This window comes from Gopherus evgoodei, chromosome 1 (genome assembly GCF_007399415.2).
Source record: "Gopherus evgoodei ecotype Sinaloan lineage chromosome 1, rGopEvg1_v1.p, whole genome shotgun sequence".
NCBI lineage: Eukaryota > Metazoa > Chordata > Testudines > Testudinidae > Gopherus > Gopherus evgoodei.
In genome coordinates, this window is record NC_044322.1 from 116,789,469 (window position 1) to 116,817,392 (window position 27,924).

At 41.6% G+C, this 27,924-nt stretch overlaps 1 protein-coding gene across 3 annotated transcripts in view; it reads right to left on the reverse strand.

Annotated features, from left to right (window-relative positions):
- Window positions 1–10,778: 10,778 nt before the first annotated feature.
- The window catches only part of LOC115655001 (interleukin-1 receptor-like 2), a 54,577-nt gene continuing 37,431 nt past the window's right edge, over window positions 10,779–27,924 (reverse strand). For 2 of the 3 annotated variants that reach the window (XM_030569965.1, XM_030569983.1), the window contains 6 exons: window positions 26,189–26,254; window positions 21,538–21,661; window positions 19,332–19,468; window positions 18,512–18,655; window positions 16,606–16,773; window positions 10,779–13,375 (listed from right to left, as the gene is read on the reverse strand). In XM_030569965.1, the coding sequence (XP_030425825.1) occupies window positions 12,987–13,375; window positions 16,606–16,773; window positions 18,512–18,655; window positions 19,332–19,468; window positions 21,538–21,661; window positions 26,189–26,254 (1,028 nt within the window). In that variant the 3' untranslated portion in view covers window positions 10,779–12,986. The remainder of the gene's footprint in view (window positions 13,376–16,605; window positions 16,774–18,511; window positions 18,656–19,331; window positions 19,469–21,537; window positions 21,662–26,188; window positions 26,255–27,924) is intronic. The other variant, XM_030569974.1, reaches the window with a different exon arrangement.

A 27,924-nucleotide genomic window follows, 5' to 3' on the forward strand; every position in this document is an offset into this window, starting at 1 on the left:
ACTTGGTTGCCACCCCTTACCATCATCAAACCAATGGCCAGGTTGAAAGGTTTAATGGAACTTTGGGGGCCATGATATGTAAATTCGTCAACGAACACTCCAATAATTAGGACCTAGTGTTGCAGCAGTTGCTTTTTGCGTACAAGGCTGTACCACATCCCAGTTTAGGGTTTTCACTGTTTGAACTTGTGTATGGTCATGAGGTTAAGGGGCCATTACAGTGGGTGAAGCAGCAATGGGAGGGGTTTACATTCTGGACTTTGTAAACAACCTACAAAACACCCTCCGACACTCTTTAGCCCTTGCTAAAGAAAACCTAAAGGATGCTCAGGAAGAGCAAAAGCCCTGGTATGACAAACATACCAGAGAACATTCCTTCAAGGTAGGAGACCAGATTATGGTCTTGAAGGCGCAACAGGCCCATAAGATGGAAGCATCATGGGAAGGGCCATTCACGGTCCAAGAGCGCCTGGGGACTGTTAACTACCTCATAGCATTTCCCAATTCCTCTCTAAAACCCAGAGCGTACCATGTTAATTCCCTCAAGCCTTTCTATTCCAGAGACTTACAGGTTTGTCAGTTTACAGTCCAGGGAGATGATGCTGAGTGGCCTGAAGGTGTCTACTATGAAGGGGAAAAAGACAGTGGCGTGGAAGAGGTGAACCTCTCCACAACCCTGGAACGTCTGCAGCGGCAACAAATCAAGGAGCTGTGCACTAGCTTCGCCCCATTGTTCTCAGCCACCCCAGGATGGACTGAACGGGCATACCACTCCATTGACACAGGTAATGCTCACCCAATTAGAACCTACCGGGTGTCTCCTCACGTCCAAGCTGCTATAGAACGGGAGATCCAGAAAATGCTACAGATGGGTATAATCCGCTCATCTACCAGTGCATGGGCATCTCCAGTGGTTCTGGTACCCAAACCGGATGGGGAAATATGCTTTTGCATGGACTACCGTGAGCTAAATGCGGTAACTCGTCCAGATAACTATCCAATGCCATGCACCGATGAGCTATTGGAGAAGTTGGGACGTGCCCAGTTCATCTCTACTATAGACTTAACCAAGGGGTACTGGCAAGTACCGCTAGACGAACCTGCCAAGGAAAGGTCAGCATTCGTCACCCATGCGGGGGTGTATGAATTTAATGTCCTTCCTTTCGGGCTGCGAAATGCACTTGCCACCTTCCAGAGGCTGGTAGATGGTCTACTAGCAGGACTGGGAAAATATGCAGTTGCCTACCTCGATGATGTGGCCATTTTTTCAGACTCCTGGCCCGAACACCTGGAAAAGGTCTTTGAGCACATCAGGCAGGCCAGACTAACTGTTAAGGCCAAAAAGTGTCAAATAGGCCAAAACTAAGTGACTTATCTGGGACACCAGGTGGGTCGAGGAACCATAAACCCCCTACAGGCCAAGGTGGATGCTATCCAAAAGTGGTCTATCCCGAAGTCAAAGAAACAGGTCCAATCCTTCTTAGGCATGGCTGGGTATTACAGGCGATTTATACCACACTTCAGCCAAATCGCTGCCCCACTGACCAACCTGACCAAAAAGACCCAGCCAAATGCAGTTAAGTGGATGATGAGTGTCAAAAGGCCTTTACCCAACTTAAAGTGACGCTCATGTCTGACCCTGTGCTAATGGCCCCGGACTTTGACAAGCCATTCCTAGTAACCACAGATGCATCTGAGCATTGTATAGAAGCAGTTCTCATGCAGGAAGCAACGGATCACAACTTCCATCCTGTCGTGTTTCTCAGCAAAAAACTGTCTGAGAGGGAAAGTCACTGGTCAGTCAGTGAAAAGGAATGCTATGCCATTGTGTAAGCCCTGGAAAAGCTACGCCCATATGTTTGGGGACTGCGGTTCCAGCTACAAACTGACCATGCTGCGCTAAAGTGGCTTCATACTGCCAAGGGGAACAACAAGAAACTTCTTCGTTGGAATTTAGCTCTCCAAGATTTTGATTTTGAAATTCAGCACATTTCAAGAGCTTCTAACAAAGTAGCTGATGCTCTCTCCCGTGAGAGTTTCCCAGAATCCAGTAGTTAAAAAATGTTCTTAAAATGTAAAAGTCTGTTAGTTATATACTTAGTGGTATATGTAGAGGTGCATGTGTTGTATTAATCTGTTTATTTTAAAGTTCTAGGAGGAAACCGCCGCCAGTGAGGTTCCCCACTGTCTGCAATTTGGGAGGCGTGTCATAAACAGATAGCTCAGGGTTAATGTTCTTTTACCTGTAAAGGATTAGCACAGGGAACCAAACACCTGACCAGAGGACCAATCAGGAAACAAGACTTTTTCAAATCTGGGTGGAGGGAAGTTTTGGGTGTGAGTTCTTTGTTCTTTGTCTTGGGTCTGTGCCCTCTTGGCTCTGAGAGTGATTTTTCTGTCTCCAGGTTTTCTAATCTTCTGTTTCCAAGTTGTAAGTACAAGAATAGTAAGACAATAGGTTTATACTGTTTTTTTGGTATTTACATGTGTGTAGTTGCTGGAATGTGTTAAATTGTATTCTTTTTGGATAAGGCTGTTTATTCATTTTTTTCCTTTAAGCAATTGACCCTGTATATTGTCACCTTAATGCAAAGACCATTTTATGTTCTTTTTCATTCTTTTTATATAAAGCTTTCTTTTTAAGACCTGTTGGAGTTTTTCTTTAGTGGGGACTCCAGGGAATTGAGTCTGCAGCTCACCAGGGGATTGGTGGGAGGAAGAAGCCAGGGGGAAAAATCTCTTTGTGTTAGATTTACTAAGCCTGACTTTGCATACCCTCTGGGTGAAGGGGGAGAGAGGTTAGATCTCTCAGTGCTTGTGTTTCAAGGACTTGAAGCAGAGAGGGTGGAATCCCTTTGTTTAGATTCACGGAGCTTGCTTCTGTATATCTCTCCAGGAACCCAGGGCTCCTCTCTCCCACACTGCTTAATGTCTGCCTGGACTATCATAGCAGCTGGAGGCTGCCTCCCCCTCATTTTATCTCACTAACAAGTCAGTGTTTTTTATTCCTCCATTCTTTATTACTTCATCACACAACTTGGGGGGACACTGCTATAGTAGCCCAGGAAGGTTGGGGTAGGTGGGAAGCAATGGGTGGAGTTGTTGCAGGGACACCGCCCGTGAATGGCATGCAGCTCATCATTTCTGGGGGATCTGACATGGAGCGGCTGTGCTCTCCAATATTCTAGGCAGGACTGACTCTATTTTTAGATATCATAAAGGAGGGATTGACTCGGGGAGTCATTCCCATTTTTGTCTTTGTGCCCCCGGCCGACCTCAGCCAGGGGCACCCATGACAGCAGCAGATGGTACAGAACGACAGATAACCGTCATCTCATTGCCAATTTACAATGGCACAGCAGACGGTACAGAATAACTGATAACCATCTCTGCTATCATGTAAAGGCAAATGAATGCTGCTGTGTAGCGCTGCAGTATCGCCTGTTAGCAGCATCCAGTACACATACGGTGACAGTGACAAAAGGCAAAACAGGCTCCATGGTTGCCATGCTATGGCATCTGCCAGGGCAATCCAGGGGAAAAGGGCGCGAAATGATTGTCTGCCGTTGCTTTCCCAGAGGAAGGAATGACTGACAACATTTACCCAGAACCACCCACGACAATGATTTTTGTCCCATCAGGCACTGGGATCTTAACCCAGAATTCCAAGGGGCAGGGGAGACTGCGGAACTACAGGATAGCTAAAGAATAGCTACAAACAGTGCAACGCTCGGACCATGATGCACACCGCCGAATTAATGTGCTTAGTGTGGCCGCGTGCACTCGACTTTATACAATCTGTTTTACAAAAACAGTTTATGTAAAATCGGAATAATCCTGTAGTGTAGACGTACCCTCAGATAAATCACCTTATCTCCTATGTTCCACAATTTCATATCTTGAGTGGCTTGTGAGTCCACATATTCTCTTGCTTTCTCAATTGCATCTGTTAATCTAAATTCCATTTTCTTAAATTCAGGTCGGTAACTCTTTAACCTGTTGGTGAACCAGTACTTCCTCTACTTCTTCTCTTGAACGCAGTAGAGGGCTCCACAGTCTCATAGGCCTTCCAAAGAGAATTTGGTACGGCTGGTACCCTGTTCCTAACCGATCACTACTTTGAATTGCTGCAAACACCAATGGTAATTTCTCATCTCAATCTTTACAAGTCTCCTGTAACACCTTTCATAGCGCTTTCATTTGATTCATTCTCTTTACTGATCCTGATGATTGAGGATGGTAAAGAATGTGTAACTGCTGCTTTATTCCTAAAACTTTCAATATGCTTTTCACTACTTCCCCCCACAAAATGCGGTCCATTATCCGAATCATTTACACTCAAAGTTCCATACCTGCTAAAAACAACATCCCATAGTTTCTTAGCAGTTGTCTCTGAAGTATGGTTCTGGGTAGGAATTGCCTCCACCTATCTGGCAAAAGAATCCACCACCACCAGAAAATACTGGTTTCCTCTGGAAGTTTTCAACAACTTATCAATATAATCCATTTGTATCCTATTCCATGGCCCTACAATTCTCTGATGTAACAACGGCCATGCACTAGATGTTCTATTGCTGTCTGCCACTCATTCTATACAAGTTTTAACAAATCTTCCCATACTCTAGGCCAAATTCCAATTTGTTTTACCTTAATTATTTCTGAGCAACTTCAGTCTCCCTTTTTCACTTCAAAACATTTTTTTCCTTCACTCAGACCAAGTCGCAGCTTCTGTCTCTTAAGGCGGTCTATTAACTTTGCTTCTGACTCCAAACCCTGTTGTGCCAAGTTATCTTTAACCACACCTAACTCTAATGTACAATCCTCCAGGTGCCTTTACTGTAATAGCACCAAACTTAAAAATTACTGGCAGTCTCCCATAATGCTGCTTTTACCCTAAACCTCTTACAAGTGGACTTAAGTGGCTCCTTTCCTTCTCCCTCTCCCCTGGTTCTTGTCACACACACAGAGAGCAGAAGACGAGAAATCCGAAGTGCAAGCAATGAAAAGTTTATTGGGGTTAAGTCTAAGCACACATATTCATACACTGGCAGAGTCTGTTCCCCAGTATTCCATTCCCAGCTCTGATGCAGCAGAGCCTTGCTTGCGTCCTCATTCCATCCTTCTCTTTTCCAATTCTCTGTTTTCCCAGCTGTTCCAACTGAGTCTGCATTACTTCTGGTTACCATACTTCCTTCTCTAAACTTTCCTGGCACTCTTTATCTCTCTCCCCCACTCGCAATTCTCCATCAAATGTTAGGCTCTGATAGAGGCCTCCCTACCGGGTGGGGGAGCAGGCAGATACTGGACACAGTGTTGGTATATAATACTCTAAATATTTTTGTTGATTACAGTATAAACCTTACTCACTCCACAATCACACTCCTTTCATACCACAACAGAATCTGAAGATCCAAAGGAAATCCTGATGGCCAGTCGAAATTCAGTCCGATCAAAAGGTGTGAGGAGATTCTGGGTCAGTGTCTGACTCCAACTTCAGCTATAGCAACAACCTTTTTTATAGACCAGTCTGTTGCGCCATTAGCTCTTTGTCTCTTTACCAAGCCTTTCATCCATAACTCCAGAAGAGCAGTTTTGGGAAGGCCACCATAATCCAAGACATTCCATTTCCTCTTACAGACTTGACAAAGTTTGTTTGCACAGATAATTCTTGACTGCTCATAACCTTAAATCCTTGCTGTATGGTTGATACGAGTACATGAGCTGCGTCCCAGCAGCTGCAGCATTTATATGAGGCCCATATGGCCTATAGCATATTACACGTAGATCACAACACAATCAGTCCTTTTCAAATTCAGCCTTTTCCAAATTCTATTCTAAGTAGGTTTGTATTATGGGATATTAGCTTTTAAAAAATTAAACGAGGCTAGGTCTCCGTTCCCCCAACTTCTGTCTCACAGTCTAGAACTTCTTCAGATACTAATTGGGGGACTGATCCAAACTGACTCATTTACTTTGCTTAGCACTTATATACCTTTTTGTTCTCAAAGGAATGACTTCCAGAAATATGCCTCATAGGCATTTATTACTGGTTTTCTTCATAATTTGGAAGGGATTGCAAAGCAGACACACTAATCAAAGCTCATCCATAGTTTACCCTCTCATGAATCAGTTAAGTTCTTAGCGTGAGGTTATCCAAAAAGGGTCATTCTGACCAATGTCTGCCATGTTACTAAGCCCACTCATCGCATGATCTTACATGTTCTTTACTCTGTAGGCTGGTTTCCCTGCTGATATTCCAAAGTTTGATGCTGAAACACACATGCCGACCGAGCCACTCAACCATTTCAGTGCAATTTCACCACCTCCCATAGTATTTCACTCCATTTATCTAATGCTGAGAGAATCCTGCTCCCAGAATCCTCTAGTAGGTCCAGATATACCAAGCCATTGTCTACAGCCAAGCTCTAAGATACAACCGTATTTGCACCAATCCCTCAGACAGAGATAAACACCTACAAGATCTCTATCAAGCATTCTTAAAACTACAATACCCACCTGCTGAAGTGAAAAAACAGATTGACAGAGACAGAAGAGTACCCAGAAGCCACCTATTACAGGACAGGCCCAACAAAGAAAATAACAGAACACCACTAGCCATCACCTACAGCCCCCGACTAAAACCTCTCCAGTGCATCATCAAAGATCTACAAACTATCCTTAAAGATGATCCCTCACTCTCACAGATCTTGGAAGACAGGCCAGTCCTCGCTTATAGACAGCCTCCCAACCTGAAGCAAATACTCACCAGCAACCGCACACCATACAACATAAACACTAACCCAGGAACCTATCCTTGCAACAAAGCCCGATGCCAGCTCTGTTCACATATCTATTCAAGTGACACCATCATAGGACCTAAACACATCAGCCATGCCATCCCCTGCTTATCTATCAACGTGATATATGCCATCATGTGCCAGCAATGCCCCTCTGCCATGTACATTGGCCAAACCGGACAGTCTCTACGCAAAAGAATAAATGGACACAAATCTGACATCAGGAATCATTTTCAAAAACCAGTGGAAGAACATTTCAACCTCTCTAACCACTCAGTGACAGACTTGAAGGTGGCAATTTTGCAACAAAAAAACTTCAAAAACAGATGCCAAAGAGAGACTGCTGAACTTGAATTAATATGCAAATTAGATACAATTAACTCAGGCCTAAACAGAGACTGGGAATGGTTGGGTCATTACACTAATTGAATCTATTTCCCTATGTTAAGTTCTCCTCACACCTTCTATGGGTCAACTTAATTAACACTTCAAAAGTTTTTTTTCTCCTGCTGCTGATAGCTCATCTCAATTGATTAGACTCTTCCTGTTGGTATGCATACTTCCACCTTTTCATGTTCTCTGTATGTATAAATATCTCCTGTCTGTGTGTTCCATTCTATGCATCCGAAGAAGTGGGCTGTAGCTCACGAAAGCTCATGCTGAAATAAATTTGTTAGTCTCTAAGATGCCACAAGTACTCCTGTTCTTTTTGCGGATACAGACTAACACGGCTGCTACTCTGAAACCTTACAGAAACACATCACCATCCTACCAATACACCCACTCCATTATAGCAACATAAAAAGGAGTGTAAGGAAGGGAAGAAATTGAGATAATATCTCCAGCAATAGAAGGCTACCCCTATAGCCAGCCACAACACACTGAAAATGCAGAGGTATAGGGGCATCACTAGCAAGTGATGGTGCTTTGGTACATGTACAGTGCTACAACAGCTCTTCTAGTAGAACATCATCATTCATTTCCTGGCCCCACTTTGACCTCACTCTAGAAGTTTATAACTTTTACTAGTGGCATATTCCTTTTTCTAAAAAAGCCTACATCTGTTAAATGTACACTCATGTGTAAGTTTGTGTAGAGAAATGTTTTCCTTTTTAGGCCATATTTGCTTGCAGAAAAAAAAGTACCAAAAAAAGAGGAGATGGTGAAGATAAATATTTAACAAAACTCAGTAATGTCTGGGTTTCAACATCAAATGTTTCATTTTAATGGAGGATAACAAGCTAGATAAGAAATTATCTAGTTTTAACAATATTAGGCCTGAGTCTCTCACCTTAAAAGTAAAGATGTAGTTGAAAACAAGGAGTTTACTACTAATGATACTACTACTAAGCATTTGTATTGCACTTTATGGTCTTGGCTACACTGGCGCCTTACAGCGCTGCAACTTTCTTGCTCAGCGGTGTGAAAAAACACCCCTGAGCGCTGCAAGATACAGCGCTGTAAAGCGTCAGTGTAAACAGTGCCGAAGCGCTGGAAACCCCATGAGGATGTGGAGTACGTGCAGCGCTGGGAGAGCTCTCTTCCAGCACTGGCTCTGCGACCACACTCACACTTCAAAGAGCTGCCGCAGCAGCGCTCCCGTGGCAGCGCTTTGAAGTTTCGAGTGTAGCCATAACCTTAATATCTTTAAAGCTCTGTATATTTAATTCTCAACACCCCTCTAAGGTAAGTTAGGCATTGTTGCCATTTTACACTGGGGGAACACAGAGCGTGAAATCCTGACCCCATTTAAGTCCAGGGCAAACCTCCCATTGATTTCAATAGGGCCAGGATTTCACACAGAGTAGCATGTCTATGGCTATGCCTCAAAGCATGGCAGTGCCAAATTTAGAAGTCAGGAGTCCAAGTCTTGAGGTCCAATAGATCATACTGATTAACTAAGTACAGTAAGTGGAACAAAGTGTTCTATATTAAAATCAAAATTTATCCAGGTTGGCCTCAAGTGAACACACACTCCAACTCCTCCTCCCCTTCCTCCCCTACAATCAAAAGGTGAATAAAGAAAACCTGTACTATCTTATTTTTTAATGTAATGTCAGTATTGAGCTGAAATCTTCATGCGTCTGGAAAAAAATTATGATTTCCAGAACACCAGATTACATATACTTTACCTCTCAGTTGTGAGATTAATCACATTTCTAGGCTACCTGGCTCTAAATAAATACAAGACAGGCACAACAGGCCTCAATCCTGCAATACTATCTTTGCAAGCAAGCCTTTATGCATACGTAGAACCTCAGTAAAGTTGGAGTCCAACTGTATGCATTTCATCACAGGATCAGGGCCACAATTAGTCAGAGATACAAAGTTTGAAGAAGCAGCAAAGAATCCTGTGGCACCTTATAGACTAACAGATGTTTTGGAGCATGAGCTTTCGTGGGTGAATACCCACTTCCTCAGATGCATGAGGCCAAGTTTGAAGAAGACAACTTTACCTTGTAAAAAGAGACTGAGAAAAATTATTCCATTATGTAACTGTGTATGATGCACTAAACACACATTATTTTAGCACATTTCTAATGAAAACAGTTAAATGCAAGTAACAAAAAACAAGCATGTACTTTTGATCACATTCTTAGAGTTTTACTGGCTAAAAAATATTTGCACCTGTCATAAAAAGATAGTTAAGGGTTAATGTCTCTTTTACCTGTAAAGGGTTAAGAAGCTCAGTAAACCTGGCTGACACCTGACCAGAGGACCAATAGGGGGACAAGATACTTTTAAATCTTGGTGGAGGGAAGTCTTTTGTTTGTGCTCTTTGTTTTGGGGGTTGTTCGCTTTTGGGACTAAGAGGGACCAAATGTCAATCAAAGCTCTCCAAATCTTTCTGAATCAGTTTCTCATGTTTCAAACTTATAAGTAATAGACAGGCAAGGCATGTTAGTCTTACTTTTTGTTTTCTCAACTTGTAAATGTTCCTTTTTTGCTGAGAGGATTTTACCTCTGTTTGCTGTAACTTTGAACCTAAAGCTAGAGGGGGTTCCTCCGGGCTATATGAATCTGATTACCCTGTAAAGTATTTTCCATCTTGATTTTACAGAGATGATTTTTTACTTTTCTTTCTTTAATTAAAAGCTTTCTTTTTAAGAACCTGATTGATTTTTCCTTATTTTAAGATCCAAAGGGATTGGATCTGGACTCACCAGGGATTGGTGGGGGGAAAGAAGAGGGGATGGTTAATTTCTCCTTGTTTTAAGACCCAAGGGATTTGGATCTGTGTTCACCAGGGAACTGGTGAACTCCCTCAAGGCAACCCAGGGAGGGGAAAGTTTTGGGGGGACAGAGAGTGCTCCAGACACTGGAATACTGGATGGTTGCAGTGTACCAGATCTAAGCTAGTAATTAAGCTTAGAAGTGTCCATGCAGGTCCCCACAGCTGTATCCTGAAGTTCAGAGTGGGGAAGGAACCTTGACAACCTGTTTAAACCAAATAGTTACATAAACAAAGTGACTAAAACACAGAAACATAACTTGTAATACTAGACCAGGCTGCTGATTCTGTTGCACTGCTATTCTACCTCAAGCAGAAGTCAGTGCCTGAGGCTCAGAGAAAAAGAGAAAACCTCAAAATAAACACACACAGTTGTGCAATGCTATAGATGGAAAATATTTCTTCCTGATAGCACCACCATTACCACTCTATTCAAACAACAGTCTGGAGGTTTCATTATATTTCTCTTATTATCTTAAAACAGGGTGACCAGATGCCCTTATTTTTGGATCTTTTTCTTATATAGGCTCCTATTACCCCTTACCCCCGTCCCAATTTTTCACATTTGCTGGCTCGTCACTCTGTCTTAAAAATATGTATGTTTTAGAGAGAGACAGAGAGAGATTTCATTGACTGATACAAATACAATTTATCATATGTAAAATATAGATACTGAACATTTATAAGCACAGTTTTGACCCAGTGATATAATTCCTTCCTTTTGTTGCTGAACCTGAGAGCACATAAAGTTCATATTTTCCCATACTCACCTTTGATCATAGCCAATTACAGAAATGTATTGCTGCACTTGCTAAAATATCTATAATATAAACCATACTTATCAGACCCTGAGCAAATTATTTTATTAAGCAGTATTAAAAAAGAATGGATCCTGCAATCAATACATGAATCTTCACAGAAGACACTGTGCATCTATAGTCAATACTAGGGGTTGGATTTGTTAATTTCAAACCAATTACATATTAATGTCAGGAGTCAGAGCCCTTTTACATAGCCAACTTCTATCTGCATTGAGAGTTCCCCTTGTCACAGGCCCCCAGGCAAGCAAACACTTACACACACACCCTTAACTACTTTTGCAAGTAGTCCCATTGTAATCATGGGGCCTTAAGCTTTAGTTTCAGAGTGAAATAACCTTTTCTGGCTAATTTAGAAGGCAACCAGTAGATCCACAGAAGATCAGTATAGTATCCATACATTTAGATATTCAATATTTGATCTCCCAAATTTCACTACAGTTTTCCAGTTTTATCTGGTCTGCCCTACAGGTTGTCATTTCTCACATGACCAATGTGAACTTTGCAACTCTACTCTTCATTTCAAGAGCATGATTTTTTTCCTATCATATACAAAAATACAAATTTCCTTCCACCTGTAATCCACTGAAAGCCAATACATTGACTAGCTCATTGTTGTAAATCCCTGTATCTTAAACATATCCCAGGCCCTTGTGGTCCTCTTCAGTGCAGACTGATTTCTTAGCAGTTGTAGTCAGAACACTTGGATAACTATACACAGACTACTCTATTACAACCTGCAAACATTAAATCCTCCACTGTGCCAGGAAAGGTCAATGAAAATCCTGCCTCCTTTTCTCAAAAAAGGTATTATTTCTAAAACTTGTCACCTCTCCTGGCCAGCAACCTCTGCGTCATAATTCAGTCTCATTTGGTTAACAATACACCACTGCTTCAGAAGGGTTACATCTTCCACAAAACTATAAGAAGCTTTAGCAGTCTTTATAATTTATACAAGAGGAACTTATACCATCAAATCCCTGCAGTTTGCTTCAAAAATCAACTCAAAACAGTACTGGAAATTTATTAAAAATCAGCTGCAACTATGGCACATATTTTTTAAAAATCAAACCAAAAAAAATCCCCCACACTTGCCTCATTAACTTAATACTTATACCTGACCAATTTTAAACACACTGCTATCACTTCTCATCAATTCTTAGACGTTAGGAGACAGGAGAGACTATTCGATCACCTAGTCTGCCTTTCTGCCAGGTCACTGACTGTTCAGTATGGTACGTTTTGTAATGCTTCTAGTGAATTTCATTGGATTAGGTTGTATCATTTTACGCATGGATTTCCGGCCTTCATATGTTTACTTTGTTCTCCTTGGGGCTTGCCTCATACTCCAAATTAGTATTATCAGTGAAGTAATTTAACATTTTACATCTGTTTAATCCTTTGCCCCTCTTCCAGATCATTTAAAGTATGTTCAGTAATATGCTTAAAAACTAATCACTGTGGCATCTTTCAGCTGTACTGCCTCCATCTTTCAAACTGTTCATATTCATCTAAAAATGTATTTGTTGGGAGTTGAAGATCTACAATTCAGAGTAAGATGAACTTTTGCAGGATATGCATGGCAATGTCTGACCATGCTTGGTGGCAGGATGAAGAGGGCCTAGCTTGGGTGGACTGAATAAGTTAGTGATAAAGAACAGATTAATGAACTGCACTTCTAACTACTGCAGTTGTATCACAGGCTAAAGACATATAATATCACTAACAAAACTCAATATAAATCTGGACCCAGTTAACATAAAAGATAACAGAATATTCATTATATTTAATCTGTTTGAATACATTTTTTTCTAGAAGCACACTGCTCAAAAAGGTTCTTAAGTGTCCCTTCAAAAGCTTATTTTTCCCCAGAGGTTTCTGCTGTGTTCAGTGCTTCTTTTCTGCTGTCATCATTCTAATATTGCCATTAATATAACATTGAAGGAATACGTCTGTGTATCCTGCTGGCTAGCTATGCACAGAGGAATGAAAATTAGCTTTCTTTAACCTGTGAATGCAGTCTTAAAAGGTTTTAAGTGAAATCATCCATTTACCATGTACACAATCAGCATTCTAACAAAATCCATCAAAACAGCAATCAAAATGGAGCTGCCCAGGGCCATTAAAGTGACACATGCCTTATCTTTCTGTGGTTTGAAAGGTGTTCAAAGCTGTTGGCAGCAAGTGTAGTTCTGAAAAAGTTGGACATCTGGGTGGCATTCGGTATCTGACATTTTTCCAAAATTTTGTATTTGCTGAATGAGATTTCTCTGTGAAGTCTCCTTTCCATCTGATGGCCCCATGCTTTTGCTTAATGTATTTAATTGATTCTGGCATGTTCGCATAGTCCTTTATTTTATCTAGCTCAATCAGAATAACTTTAATTCCATCCCGGACAAGAGCATTGTACACAGCCAGTTGCTGTTCAAAGATATCCTCTAATAAACTGCAACTTGATGATTCTGGTACTAATATAATTATAAGCCTTCTGCTTTGTTTAATGGTTTCATCAACAACATTGACCACAGCTGTAAAAGACACAAAGAATGATCAACTTTTAGCTTACACAAAAGAATATCTCGCCCCCCATTAAAAATAGATATTTACTTTTTCTTATGTCAGCACAATTAAAGTGGCAACCCTCTGCTAATATAGACACAATTATACTGGCATATTCCAGTAGAGAAGCAAAATAAGCTATACACACATTTTTATACATGTATAATTGTGTCAACACTAGAGAGCTTTTTGGTGGCAAGAAAACCATACACCTTACCAACATAGCTATGCTGGTAACATTTTTAGATGTGCACTCTAGGCCTTACTTTAATGATACAGCTGATCTGTTTTTGTTTTTTTTTAATCCATGCAAAATTACCTACCTTATAGTAACTGGAAGTTCTTCAAGACGTGTGTCCCCTATCTGTATTCTACTGTGGATACACAAGACAGCTTTGGATGAAAAGTGTTTTAGAAGTGCTGAGTAGTAGTAGTATTACTATTACCACACCATGATTGTATATGGCCCTATGATTCTTGCACAAAACTATAATTTTCACCTGCAGGATTGCTGCAAAACCCTGCTTCTCCTTAATGAGTCACTTAATAAAGGGAGATGTTGTCTTTCTCTGTGTGCCAGGCATGCATCAATCTACTGTTTCCATTTCTAATGAGCAGTGTTGGACATCAAGAAGTTTTGCTAGGGGGTACTAGACATGTCTGGGCTGAAACAGCTCTCTTTTTTTCCACGTACACTGCAGACTTTTGGCCCTTTCTACAAGAAAACAAACAAACAAACAATCTACTATTTTTGCTGATTCAGTGTTAAATGTGGAGGATTTCATATGAAATTAGAGAGTGGGTGTGTGTGCGCGCGCGCTAAGAAATAGCCCCAGCATTAAAGTGTCTTAAAGTCACTTTCCGATTTTTAGATGACCAAAATCCATCTTCCCAAAATGTAAGGAATTTTCCTCCAGGGCAGATTGGCAGAAGCCCTGAGGGGTTTTCACCTTCCTCTGCAGTGTGGGGCACGGGTCACTTACTGGAAGGTTCTCTGCACCTTGAAGTCTTTAAACCATGATTTGAGGACTTCAATCGCTCAGACACAGGTTTGATACAGGAGTGGGTGGGTGAGATTCTGTGACCTGCATTGTGCAGGAGGTCAGACTAGATGATCATAATGGTCCCTTCTGACCTTAAAGTCTATGATTCTATGTTCTGCATGCACTCAGAGCTGGAGAATTTTGAAAGTAGTGTCCATTGGTCCACACATGTGCCTTGGCTCACCTTGTGCCACCAACCAAGGAGATAAAAGTCGGGGTGGACCAACTGCCTCTCCAGTTCCTTCTCTACCTCAAATCACATAAGATCAGAAGCAGAGGGGAAGGAGGGCGGGTAGAGGAATACAGACAGGGACCACACATCTCGAAGAATCTCTAGTTACTAAAAGGTAAGCAACTTTCTCTTCTTTTAGTGCTGGTCTTTATGGGTATTCACTGTTGGTGATTGACAAGCAGTACTCAGATAGGAGGAGGGTGAGAGGTTGTTGATGGCAGAGCTGAATGAAGGACTGTGATTCCAAAAGATGTATCGGCAGAGGAGTCCTGTACCAAGGCATAGTGTCTCACAAACATGTGGATGGAGCCCCTTGTAGCTGCTTTGCAGATATCGAGTAGCAGCACCTCTTGAAGTGATGCCAGAGATGCTGCTTGCCCTCTTGTGGAATGAGCTCTTACCCTATGTGGCGAGATGGGAGACTGGACAATTAAACAATCAGATCCATTCCGAGATTCTTTGAGAGGAATATAGTCTGATCCCAGTATGTCGAGTAAACCCCCCACCCTTGGTACTGAACAGCAACCTTCTCTATTGCTCCCTGCTGTAAGAGGGATTCCACTTTGTCTGAGAATCTTATCATGAGAGTGGCCCCCATGAGGGGATGAGGAAGGAGGTTTTGGAGGAGGGAGGGACATAAACTATATTGTACAGCCAGAATGGATGATGTTCAGCACCCATTTATCCACTGTACTCCAGGGGTTGACAAAGAGTGCTACACAACCCCAAAAAGTGTGTGGGAGTATGGTGATGTTGGACTTAGAAGTCTGCAGGTCCAGATCACAATCTGGTGCCAACGAAGCCCTAAACTTGTAGGCTTTCTTGTCATGGCTCTGAGACATAGAACTTACTAGGTTGTCTTGGGCTGAGCTTATAGACTTGCTCGGTTTAGACAGGGCTGAATCCGACTTCTTCAAAGTAGATTTGGAAGAGGACTCAGCCTAATGCTCAGGAGAATGCTCCCTACTCTCCCAACAAGACCCCATCAAGAAATCTGTGGAGTAGACTTCTTTGCTCCTGAGTAAGACTTCATGGCAGGAGATGCACTCTTAGCAGAACCAGGCTGATGTATGCTGGGGGAAAGAGGGAATCCCCCAGCCTGATCTGATTGCTGCCTCTTGGCCTTTTCCATTAGGTGCTTCCTATGACAAAGTTCCTGGCCTTGTCATGATGTGAACTACCCTAAGGCAGCACACGCAGCATTGGTGGTCGTCTCTGATTGAGAAGGATTGCAGGGAGGAAGCACAAATTTTGAAGCCCAGAGTTCTGGGTATAGTCCAGTACCTAAATTGGGAAGGATGGGGGTGCTCCCCAGGTCAGGAGAGACTAACTAGATAACCATAAAACACTAAAACTATCAGATAAAAACTTTAAAATTCTAGAACTACAAAAATATTGACAGATATCTATTAATAAATAAGAGAGAAAGCCAAAGCTTGGGACTCTAGAGATTCTGAGCTGGACCGTGAGAAGGACATGAAGAGGCAGTCAGTCTGCCTCGTCCTTTACCTCCTCAGTCAGAGGCATGAAGTGAGCCTGCATGAATGTGTGTGGACCAACAAACCCTGCTTTCAAAAGTTCTCTGGTTCCAGGTGCATGGAGTGAATGCGTATCCACAGTGGAATACATATAGGGGCCAGCACTCGAAGAAGAATGTCAAGTGGCCTTCTCTCCTTCCACTTCCACTAGTAGCTGCATTCCAACCTAGCTCCAATTTAGAATATTTCAGAGCATCTATATTCCCAAAATTACTATTATAAAAATTGGTGCCTTACTCTCCTGCCTCTATGTCATGATGTGACCCATGAGACCATACTGATGTGAAACATTCCTGCCCTGCATTAGTATTCAAAGAGAATGATGAGAAAACTCACCCGGTTCTACTTTAAAGGCAATGAGAGAATACAATCATTTTTCATTTTACCTTTTCCTGGTAAATCATCTCTTCCAAGTATAAACAGATTATATCCACACTGTCTCTCTAAAACCTGAGGAAGCAGCTTTAGCACAAAGTTATCTGGTGTGTAGATGCAATCTACTTTATTGATTTTTGGATACAATACATACGCATCATAAATCTTCCCATCTGAAACTGAACAAGGCAGAAGCAGTGATTTGTAAGACAAAAATTTTAAAGGAATAAGAATATTTTCCCACCTTTTCTATTTTAAACTTTATTGCATGAGTCTGAATAGAACATACAAATAACCACAGGTTAATAATAAAGTAATTTTTGTTAAATGCTGAAAAAAATACCAAAATTAACTGCATTTAATTATTCAGGCAAATATAAAAATTGTGGAAATTTACTGTTTCACTAACTATTTAGAATGAAAAATACTAAGAGTTGCAGGGCTGGCTAGAAGTTCTTCACTGCTGCCTTAGCGCAGTGGTTCTCTACCAGGGGTATGCGCATCCCTGGGAGTACTCAGGAGGTCTTCCAAGGGGTACATCAACTCGTCTAGATATTTGCCTAGTTTTACAACAGGCTACATAAAAAGCACTAGCAAAGTCAGTACAAACTAAAATGTCATACAGACAAGGACTTGTTTATACTGCTCTATATACTATAACATCAATCCTCAAACTGGGAGGGAGTTCATTTCAATGGGGTCACCCGAGTCAGTGTTAAGACTCACTGGGGCCCAGGGCAGAAAGCTGTAGTCCAAGCTCTACCATGCAGTGCTGAAGCCAGAGTTTTTAACTGAGGTGAAATGTGGGGCATGCAAGACAAATCAGACTCCTGAAAGGGGTACAGTCTTCTGAAAAGACTGAGAACCACTCTGATTTCTGTTTTAACACTGAGTCAGAAACTACCTTATCACGTTATCACCTTGTCAGCTGCAGCAGTAGCTCTTGGTGACATCAGCCTTTCATTACAAGAACTACTCTGCAGCTGTAAGTATTTTGTAGTATGCATGTCTCACAGTTAGAAATAGTTTCCCTGCAAAGCAGAGAGCAGATAAACCTGAAAAAGGTTTATGTTTCTAATAGATTTACATACCTGCTTTACTAACTACACAAGCCAAAGTCTGGTAGCTTACATATATAAGGCATTTCACACCCTCTGTTCAAAAGTGCATTTAAGCCCAGATTTTCAAAAGGCAGACTTCCTTTTGTGTTGGAGCACATTTTGCACTTTCAAAGACTGCACCCCTATTTTTTTTCACCTTCAATGAATCATAGGTTCACATCTTACAGTTAAAATTATAATGGTTTTCCAACAAGCACGCTTTCTCCCATCCTGTCCCAATGCCTCATAGAAGTGTCATATCCATATCTACAGAAGTACCGCATTGTCCTTTCTTTCGAAACCCTCCATCTCTGTTATGATACTTACATTGGACAATGATTAAAACAGTGGTGTTCTGTGATAACTGCCTATCATGCTAACCAGTATCATTCCATTGGTACCTCTGTGTTCCCCTTGACTGTCTATCATATCCACCTGTTGTCTATGGAGTCTTAAATTGTAAACTATTCAGTGCAGAGATGCTATATGTTTGTACAGAGCCTAGCACAAGAGGTCTCTGGGCTTCTAGGTACTACCACAATACAAATAAAAATGACACCACTAAGACAGCCATACTGAAGTACTTTGGCATCTAAAAAGGGGATTTGCACTCATAAGTGACTTTGCGTAAAATATGTTGGAGAACATTGTCTGCAAAAAAGGACACTGATGGAATTTCCAAGCAAGTTTACTTATTCAGGGACATTTCCTGCATCTGCTCCCGCTTAAAAAGGCTACACATTATTCTCTTAAGAATTCTTAATGAATCCTGGGATTGTATCCCATGTATATTAGCTACATGGCTATACACACCTACCTTCTTTACTCAGAAAGGGATGACAGGATTTTCGATACCAGAGTACAATGTCAACCTTGAAATACTTGTAGATTAATATGGCAACAATTATTACAAACACTGATGCAATGAGTCCTCCAATCAAGTATCCTAGAAAATTTCGAACTACATCCGCAAGGGAAAAATACGTAATATATTGAAATGGCAGCATTGGTCAAGGAACATTCAAACAAAAAACTGTGTAGAATTCCGAAATTAGAGCCCTTTTAAGCTGTCTAAAGACAGTTATAACTGTGTGAATAATCTGTAATAAAAATCTGACATCTTTCTCCTCTTTTTCTGTTCACTAATTTTCTGCAAACTGATTGTGATTTTCTTGAATGTATTCATTATTCCAAATAATTGCTGATGAATTATCTACAGGTCTACAGCTTGTTTGTAAGCAGTTCATTGAAGGTATTCAATACTTGAAATTAATGCTGTCATGACTGGACACGAGAACATGGAACATTTTGGTTCTCTGGCTGGAGAAGCACCACTCTCAGAACCAGATATCTGGTGTAAATTCAGAATGTGCTTTTCCATATGTATTCTACTCCATCTGCCTTACCATTGCTGTTTTGGTGAATAATGCTATCAGTAAATCTATAGTAACTCCTTTGACATTAATGAAGCTACTTCCAGATTTACTAATGATTTTATAGCCCCTTTCCTGCCCATTATCCCAAGTTTTCACATCCCCTTAGTCTGTCCCTTTTCAAAGCGTTTTCCTCATCTCCTTTTTAAATTAACTCCTGACTATGAGAGCAGTTCAGAACATTATTAAGACTGAATGCCTGACCTGGCTGTCTTAATGCAATGTAGGCTGCAACTTCACCAGCATGACACACAAACTGATGTCCATAATCCTCTTGCTTCACTTCTGTGATGTTGAGCGTCACTTTAGAGAATAAGTACCCATCTGGGAAAGAATCTTCTCTATACAAAAAGGTAGTGAATAATTAAAATAATAAAAGCCACATTAGGCATGTTTCTTCACTTGAAAACAAAACACGACAATAGTTATATTTTATCTTCAGAAATGTCTGAAATGTGCCTTAATCTTTTCAAAACAGATGGATATCTGGAGTCTATGATTATAAATTATCTGAATTACAGATGTACCTCGGAACTCCAGTCAAGAGCATGGCCTCATGTGTAGACACACAGGGAGACAGCACCAGCAGCTCTCAATCAAAATAGACTAGATTTACATACATGCAAGAATCTTATTCATGCTATCATTGCCCAGTGAGAGAGAGAGAGAGACATGAGGCAATTCTATATACAGACAGTGCTGCCAACTCTCATATTTCAAACAACTGATTTGTAAGAATATAGAGGATAATACAGTGATAAGTAATAGCCAACTTGGATTTGTCAAGAACAAATCACACCAAAACAACCTAATTTCCTTCTTTGACAGGGTTACTGGCAAAGTGGATAAGGGGAAAGCAGTAGACATAGTTGAGTATGAGCCAACAATGTGACGCAGTTGCAAAAAAAACTAATATTCCAGGATGCACCAACATGAGTGTTGTATGTAAGTGACAGGAGCTAATTGTTCCACACTACTGGGCACTGGGGAGGGCTCAGCTGGAGTACTGTGTCCAGTTTTGGAAGCCACACTTTGACAAAGATGTGTACAATTTGAAGGAAGTCCAGAGGAGAGCAACAACAAACAATAAAAGGTTTAGAAAACAACCTATGAAGAAAGGTTAAAAAACACCTGGGTATATTTAGTCTTGAGAAAATAAGACTGAGGTGGGACCTGGTAACAGTCTTCAAACATAGTCAGGGCTGTTACAAAGGGGATGCTGATCAATTGTACCCCTTGACCATTGAAGCTACAATAAGAAGACTGAGATTAGATAGTAGGAAAACCTTCTATCTATACATTTAGGCAAGTACTGGGATAGGTTACCAAGGGATGTTGTGGAATCCTCATCATTGGAGGATGTTAACAACATGTTAGACAAAACACCTCTCTGGGATGGTCTAGGTCAGTGGTGGGCAACCTGTGGGCCACATGCAGCCCGTCAGGGTAATCCACTGGCAGGCCGCCAGACAGTTTGTTTACATTTGCACAGCCACCCCCTGCTCCCATTGGCCAGGAACGGAAAACCGCGGCCACTGGGAGCTTCAGGCAGATGCGCAAATGTAAACAAACTGTCTGGTGGCCCGCCAGTGGATTACCCTGATGGGCCGCATGTGGCAAATGGGTCGCAGGTTGCCCACCACTGGTCTAGGTCCTCCATCAGCATGGGGGGAGGGGGGGGCTGCACTAGATGACCTCTCAAGGTCCCTTCCCTACCCTATATTTCTATGATTTTATTATGAAGTTTCATGGTATTTGGCATTTTTCTGAAAGCCCTAGCTCACGTAATTGAATAAATTTCTTGATACTCTCAGACTTCACTTAAAAAGAAAAAATTTCAAGCCCTCATAACTGAAGAGAAAAGCTTAAAAATGAGATCGAAGTGAAACCCCAAAACCAAAAGGCATATAGAAAGAACCCCAAATCTATTTTTATAAATCTCATGTTTTTTTGAGACAATTTTGCTATTTTGGAGGACCTAACTCATGATTTTTGAACTCTCAGGGTTGGCAAAACTGCTAGTATTCTATTTTCTAAAAAGCACATGAGGTTTCTATATGCAGCTGTTGGACAAATTTGCTTCAGTAGCTCATATACTTAACTTTCAGGAATATTTTTCTTGGGGTAGCGGGTAAAACCAATGCAGACTGGTGATGCTTGGGGGTCATATCCCCTGAATGGTGCCATGCCCAGTGAACAGATTTTTTTCTAAAGCAATATGTTCCAAAGTACCCATGTTATTTTTTCTCCTAGGGTCTACTGAAGTTTAGCAGGACACTAGTTGTCCAAGAAACACAGAATTAGGATCCCTCCTGGGAAGCAAAGAGAGGCATTACAAACACTAAGGGTATTTTCATACATTGCAGTAAGTGATCAACTGATATACATTTTTATATGCAAGTATACTTACTGATTTCCCTCTTGGACTCTCCCCATAAACAAAAAATTGACTAAAGTATTATTGGCTCTCCAGGATATTCCAACTGAATTATCTTTAGAACTTGATACATTGCAGTCCACGATAACATTGGATCCTGAAAAATAGCATTAGAAAATGTTCATGAGATACCATTTACTCTGCATAGTCATGAGATCCACTCATGTAAAGGAGCATGGGAAATATTAGCAACCAACACCAGCAAATATCTAAAGGGCAATCTGACAGAATAAAGGAGGTAGTTTGCAGATTATGAAGGTTTAGCAGATGCCTTGTCAGACCATTAGCTGTTTGTTTTACAAGAGCTAATTACAGCAAATTATAAAGAGCCCAGTCAATTAATCCCTTCAGAGAATAAATATGCTAATTCTACTCTGAACAAAATGACCATAATTGCCTCTTAAATTTGACACACGGATGAAATAAGGTTCTCTCAGGTTTATGGCTTCAGTGCAAAGCTTGAAAAGGTCATAGCAGAAAATTCATAAAAGAACATATATAAAACTCTTCCATCCACAACAATTAGGAGAGATTTAAATATATCACAAACCTTGTCATTTTCTACATGTGGTCCAGTTACAGCAGACCACTAGGACAAAATCAGTTGCTCTTTATCCTGCAAAAATGTTCTTGAAGTGTGCTGGACAGACTCTTATTGTAGAAGACATAACACCCTATTTGTTGAAAGTAGAATTCCAGAACCACTTTTTATTATTGTTGGTATAGCACCAAAAGTGAACTAAATGCTTTTTCACACAAGCATGAAGACAAGGGATACTTCTGGGGGAAGTCTGAGCCTAACAATTCTGTACACATTTTAAAATTCTGCAAAATTGTGCATATTTTATTTGTCAAAACAATACAATATAAATACACCAGTTTCAATTATTTTGGAAATTTATTTCAAAATACATGTCAGCAAGTATGTCTGTAACAATACAGACCAAAAAAAAGATTCAGGAATTATTTTTTTTTGGACAAATAGATTCCTTACTAAGCATTCTAATACAGAAGTTTGAGTAATTCATTTAAACTACAATACAGAACTGTATTTCTGCACCCCACAGAAGCAGTGCGAAGACTTGGGGGAGTCAGGAGTAATGGAGGAGCTGAGGGAGCAGGAAGGAGCCTTGGAGTGAACTTGGAGGATTGTTGGATGTGGGTGGGAGAAGTATGGAAGAGTTTCTTTTGCAGGCAGGATTCTAAGGGAGTTGTGGACCCTCTCCCATGCAGACCCCAAGCCTCTCCCATTCAGACAGGCACATCTGCCCCCATCCCCATATAGCCCCAGAGCCCTCCTATCCCCCATCATCATCGTATGGTCTTAGAGCCCCTCCGGTTCAATGCTGTCACTCCACTAGCTCCTGAGCCCACATCCCAACCTGTGCTCCCGATTAGCTCTTCTGGACCCCAGCCCATGACCCCCCCAGAAACTCCATGTACCCCATTCTAGCTCTACCCACAAGCTGCTATAATGAACACAGATGACTGTCAGATGTTAATGCCAGTCGGCCAGCTGTTCTGGTGCCACAATGGCCCCTTGTGAGCAAAAGGCAGAACTGCAGAACTTCTTAGGCAGAATGTATTTTCTGTGGGGAATAAATTCTGCACTGGACATGAATTCTGCACATGCACAGTGGAGCACAATTGCCTCAGAAGTAAAGGATCTTGCCCCAAAGAATTCATAAGCCAAACAGCATACAGGATATGAAGCAACAGAAGCAGTGATTTTTTTTCTTGTTAATTATACAACTTTTGAATGATTTTATTTGTGGTAAAAATTTCAGGTTTTCCCATTTCTAGGGTTAAAGGTGACCCACAAGGGAAAACACAGCTTTCTGTCTTTGTTGTTTCTTTTCAACAGACTAAGGTGACATGAAGTGAGGGTTTGTTTAAGGGTCTCCCCCTCTCTTTTTAAAAAACACATTAGAAATACACATATCTTACCTGCTTTATTTTCCCTGAGAGACTCTATAAATAATCAGAAGACTGGTAGAATTATGATATTCCAAATACCAAGAAAGAGAAATTTCATTAAGGCCCAATCCAGTAAACACGTGTGAAGTTCAGGGTGGCTCTATGTTTTCTGCCGCCCCAAGCATGGCACTCAGACAGCCTTCAGCGGGCTTTTCTGCAGGAGGTCTGCTCCGGTCATGCAGATTCAGTGGCAGTTCTGCAGGAGGTCCACCAGTCCTGCGCCTTTGGCATACCTACCACTGAATTACCGCTGAAACCACAGGACCAGCAGACCTCCTGCAGAAACGCTGCCGAAAGCTGCCGGACTGCAGCTCCCTGCGGCTTGCCACCCCAGGCACACACTTGCTGCGCTGGTGCCTGGAGCCACCCCTGGTGAAGTTACTCATGTGAACAAGTGTTTGTAGGATCAGGGCCTGAAAGGAGTGGCATTTATCCAGGCTGTTTAAAAGTCTGTTATGTTTGCTTTTGTTAACATCTATTTAACTAAAACATCCTATAGAGTTTTCAAGATCTAATGGGAAAAAAAATCTGTTAAAGCTTCGACATTCCCTAGTTCTTCACTTAAGGGCTGAGAAAGATCACAATGCACATCTCAGTCTGCAAGCGAATCCCATTCTGTTCCTTCTTATCCTCTCCCCACCCTCATACACACACACACACACACAAACAGGAAAGACACGACTGGACAGTCTAAAAACATGCAAAAATGCAGGTTTGGTTAAGAACATAAGAATGGCCATAATGGATCAGACCTATGGTCCATCTAACCCAGTATCCTGTCTTCTAAAAGCGGCCAGCACCAGATGCTTCAGACGGAGAGAACAGAACCAGCCAATTATCGAGTCCAGTCCCAGCTTCTAACAGGTTTTTATTTTAAAATTTGAAAACACATGCCAGGTTTTTTTAGACATCTCAAAGCAGCAATATCACTTACCCTTTCTCCCCAGCCCCCTTTTCAAGTCCCTTCTAAAGGCAAGCCTTGGAAGATGAAAAATGAGACACTGAATCAGGGTGGGCGCCCCTGGCATTTGGGGAAGGGACATATTGGCAAGGTCCTGGAGGTTTTTTGCCTTCCTCTGCAGCGTGGGGCACGGGTCACTTGCTGGTGGATTCTCTGCAGCTCGAGGTCTTCAAACCACAATTTGAAGACTTCAATAACTTGGACATAGGTTAGGGGTTGGTTATAGAAGTGGATGGGTAGGATTCTGTGGCCTGCTTTGTGCAGGTCAGACTATATGATCACATTGGTCCCTTCTGACCCTAAAGTCTATGAGTCTATGAGATCACCTCACTCCAATTCATTAGACAGTATTTAAGAACATAGGATTTGCCACATTGGATCAGATCTGAGGTCCATCTAACATAGTACTCTACCTCTGATAGAAGTCAGTGCTAGAGGCTTCAGAGGAAGGTACAAGAACTCTATGGTAGGAAGATGTGAAATAAGCTGCCCTCCACATTAGGTCTCATCTTGATCTCTAATAGTTAGACATGGGCTAAAGCCCTGAAGCATGGGGTTTAATATCCCATCCAAAATAAATCATATCATTAACTGTAAAAAGTGTAGCTATTCTTATCTCTATTGACATCCAAAACAGTTTTTGAACCTTGCTAAGTTTTGGGCTCAAAGACTTCCTGTCACAGCAAGTTCTACAATCTAATTACATGTGGTTCAAAAAGCACTTAGTTCCACATCTGCCACCTTTTTACTTTAATCAAAAGACTTCTCGTTGTGTTAGGAGACAAGAACAGCAGAAGCTCGTACGTTATATATAATTTATTATTATATATACTTTTATCTATCTTCGAGTTTTATATTGGTGCCCGTCAACATGGCATCTGAACATCTTCCACATGAAGTCAAAAGCAGTAGCACAGTCCCAAGCAGACCGTGCAGTCTCTGGCACTTTTCCCTTTTTGGGATCAAAACTCTGCTTGGAGCAGGGTGGGGTTTTGTTTGTTTGTGGGGAGGATGTCTATCATGTCCCCTCTTGTTCATCTCCTTTCAAAGGTCAGGCCTGGCTCCAGGGTTTTTAACCACTACAAGCGGCGAAAAAAAAGAAAGCTGCGATCGACGGCATCTCCACCATGCCGCTTTCTTCTTCGGCGGTAGGTCCTTCCCTCCAAGAGGAACCCACCACCGAATTGCCACCGAAGAGCCCGACGTGCCGCCCCTTCCCCTTGGCTGCCCCAAGCACCTGTTTGCTGAGCTCGTGCCTGGAGCCGGCCCTGTCTAAGGTAAACAATCCAAATCTATTACATTTTTTCCAGATCCTTAATTGTTCTCATTGCCCTTTTCTGAACCTCCCCTTTATTCTCCTCACTGCAAGTTACTCAATATTTATGTAAGATGGTCAAAAGATATCAAGTAGACCACTTTGCAGCTGCTACTTCAGCCGTGTAAGAAGCAGAGCCAGAGCCTCAGCCTTTTTAGCAATCCCAGCAAGACTGACAGGAGATAGATGAAGAACCTATCAACCCCTTTTACAAAAATAAAAATATCAATGGAGGTTCAATGAATTTTGGGAAAATATAGGAAAGGTTTCCCAGACTCAAGAAGTCTGAGGACCATAAAAAAGGAGTTATGGATTGACAATGAGACAAAATACTCTAATTTTTTATAATGTGCTATGAACCCACTTCTTACCAAGTTCCACTTCAATTGTGTTGTTTCTTGGATAAAGAATTTCAGTTTTCTTCCTCAGTGGGGTCTCTAAAAATTTTTTTAAAAATGCATAAATACAAAATTTTATCAAATAATCACAAGGACATTTAGTACAGCACTAGTTTAGAAATACCACTAATAGGCAGGAGTGGTTTATGAACTGCAAAACAAGAACACAAAACTTTTGCTTGTAGCCTTTACTGTTCCTTTGCAATGAAAAGAATCTCAAACTTTTTCAAAAAGTATTTTTCTATATGTTTGTTTTGCATTTGCTTGTTCTTTTCTTTCTGAAGAACTTCCATAAAACAATAAACAGACCAAGAAAAGCAGAGGAAGACGTAAAACACTTTAACAGTTACAGTATCCCAAAATATCAACAACCCTTCACTCTCCCTGCTCCATCCCTCTTTGCAGTGACTAGGATAACAGCTCTCTACTTAATCCAGATCAAAAAAGATGAACTACATCAAGTTAAATACCAGAAATACTTGCAAATATCTTAATGATATTAGTTTTGTAAAAAAATCAGAACCATTTTCTTATCAAATAGTTGTGCTTAATTTGTGATGGGTGACAGGGCCAACCCAAACTTATGCTATTAAAACCTTTATACCCTGCCACTCCATCTCATTTCTTATTCCTACAGCCCCAGCATGCCAGACACTGTACAGACACATAGTAAGAGACCATCCTTTCCCCTAGAGACTTTATGATCTAAGCAGACAAGACAGAACAGGGCAGGAGGGAAAAAAAGAGGAAAAGAAGTGATGCAACTTACTCCAAGTTATGCAGTGTCATGATTAGAACTCAGGTCTCTGAAGACTCAATCCAGTGCTAAAGCTCCTGGACCACAGTGGTTCCACAAAGCATTAGTTAATTATAATTCACTTTAGCACTAAATTATGGCTATAGTGCTCCAGGTGTGAACATCAGTACAGCAGATACTGCTTAGTAACCAAAAGTGGTTGTTCTCCAGGTTGTTAGCAGAAACATTTTGTTAAACAGTTTGTATACTGGCAACAGGCACACCCACTACTGAAAACAGTTTTTGTTGAAAGCCCCAGCTGCAGGCAGGTTTGCAGCCAGAGTAGGAAGGACTGGAATGTGTCTTCCCCAGCTGCAGCCCCTCAAATCTACTTGTGCTGGCCACACTGGATCAGACCAACAGTCCATCGAATGGTCCACTATCCTGTCTTAGTGAGTGGAAGCCTCGCAAACCTGTCTGCAGCTGATGCTCAGCATGTCCAAAAGCTTCCCTCTTGGGCTGCAGACAGGGAAGGAAGCGCTGGCGCTGCATGGCACCTCTCCCTGCGTTCTCCAAGCTGTGTTCTGTCCTGGGACAAGGGGACCAGACTCAGGATGTCCCAGCGCTTCCTTCCCCGGCAGCAGTCCTGCAAACCTGCCTGCAGCCAGGGCTTTCCTTGGAGCATGTGGATGCTGGGATGTGCTGAGCCTAGGCCCCCAGTACCAGGGCAGGATGCAGTCTGGAGAGCTCAGGGAGAGATACTGTGCAGGCCCCCAGTTCCCTCATTGTCTATGGAAAGCCCCAGCATCCAGGCAGCAGCCCTCTTCCCCACTGCTGCCCTATCTGTGGCCTATCCTGGGGCACAGGATAAGCATGTACCAGTGCTTCCATCCCTGGCTGCAGCCCTGCAAAGCTCCTTCCGCTTACTGGAAACTGTTGGATAATGGCAACTTTTTGCTGAAAACAGAGGTGT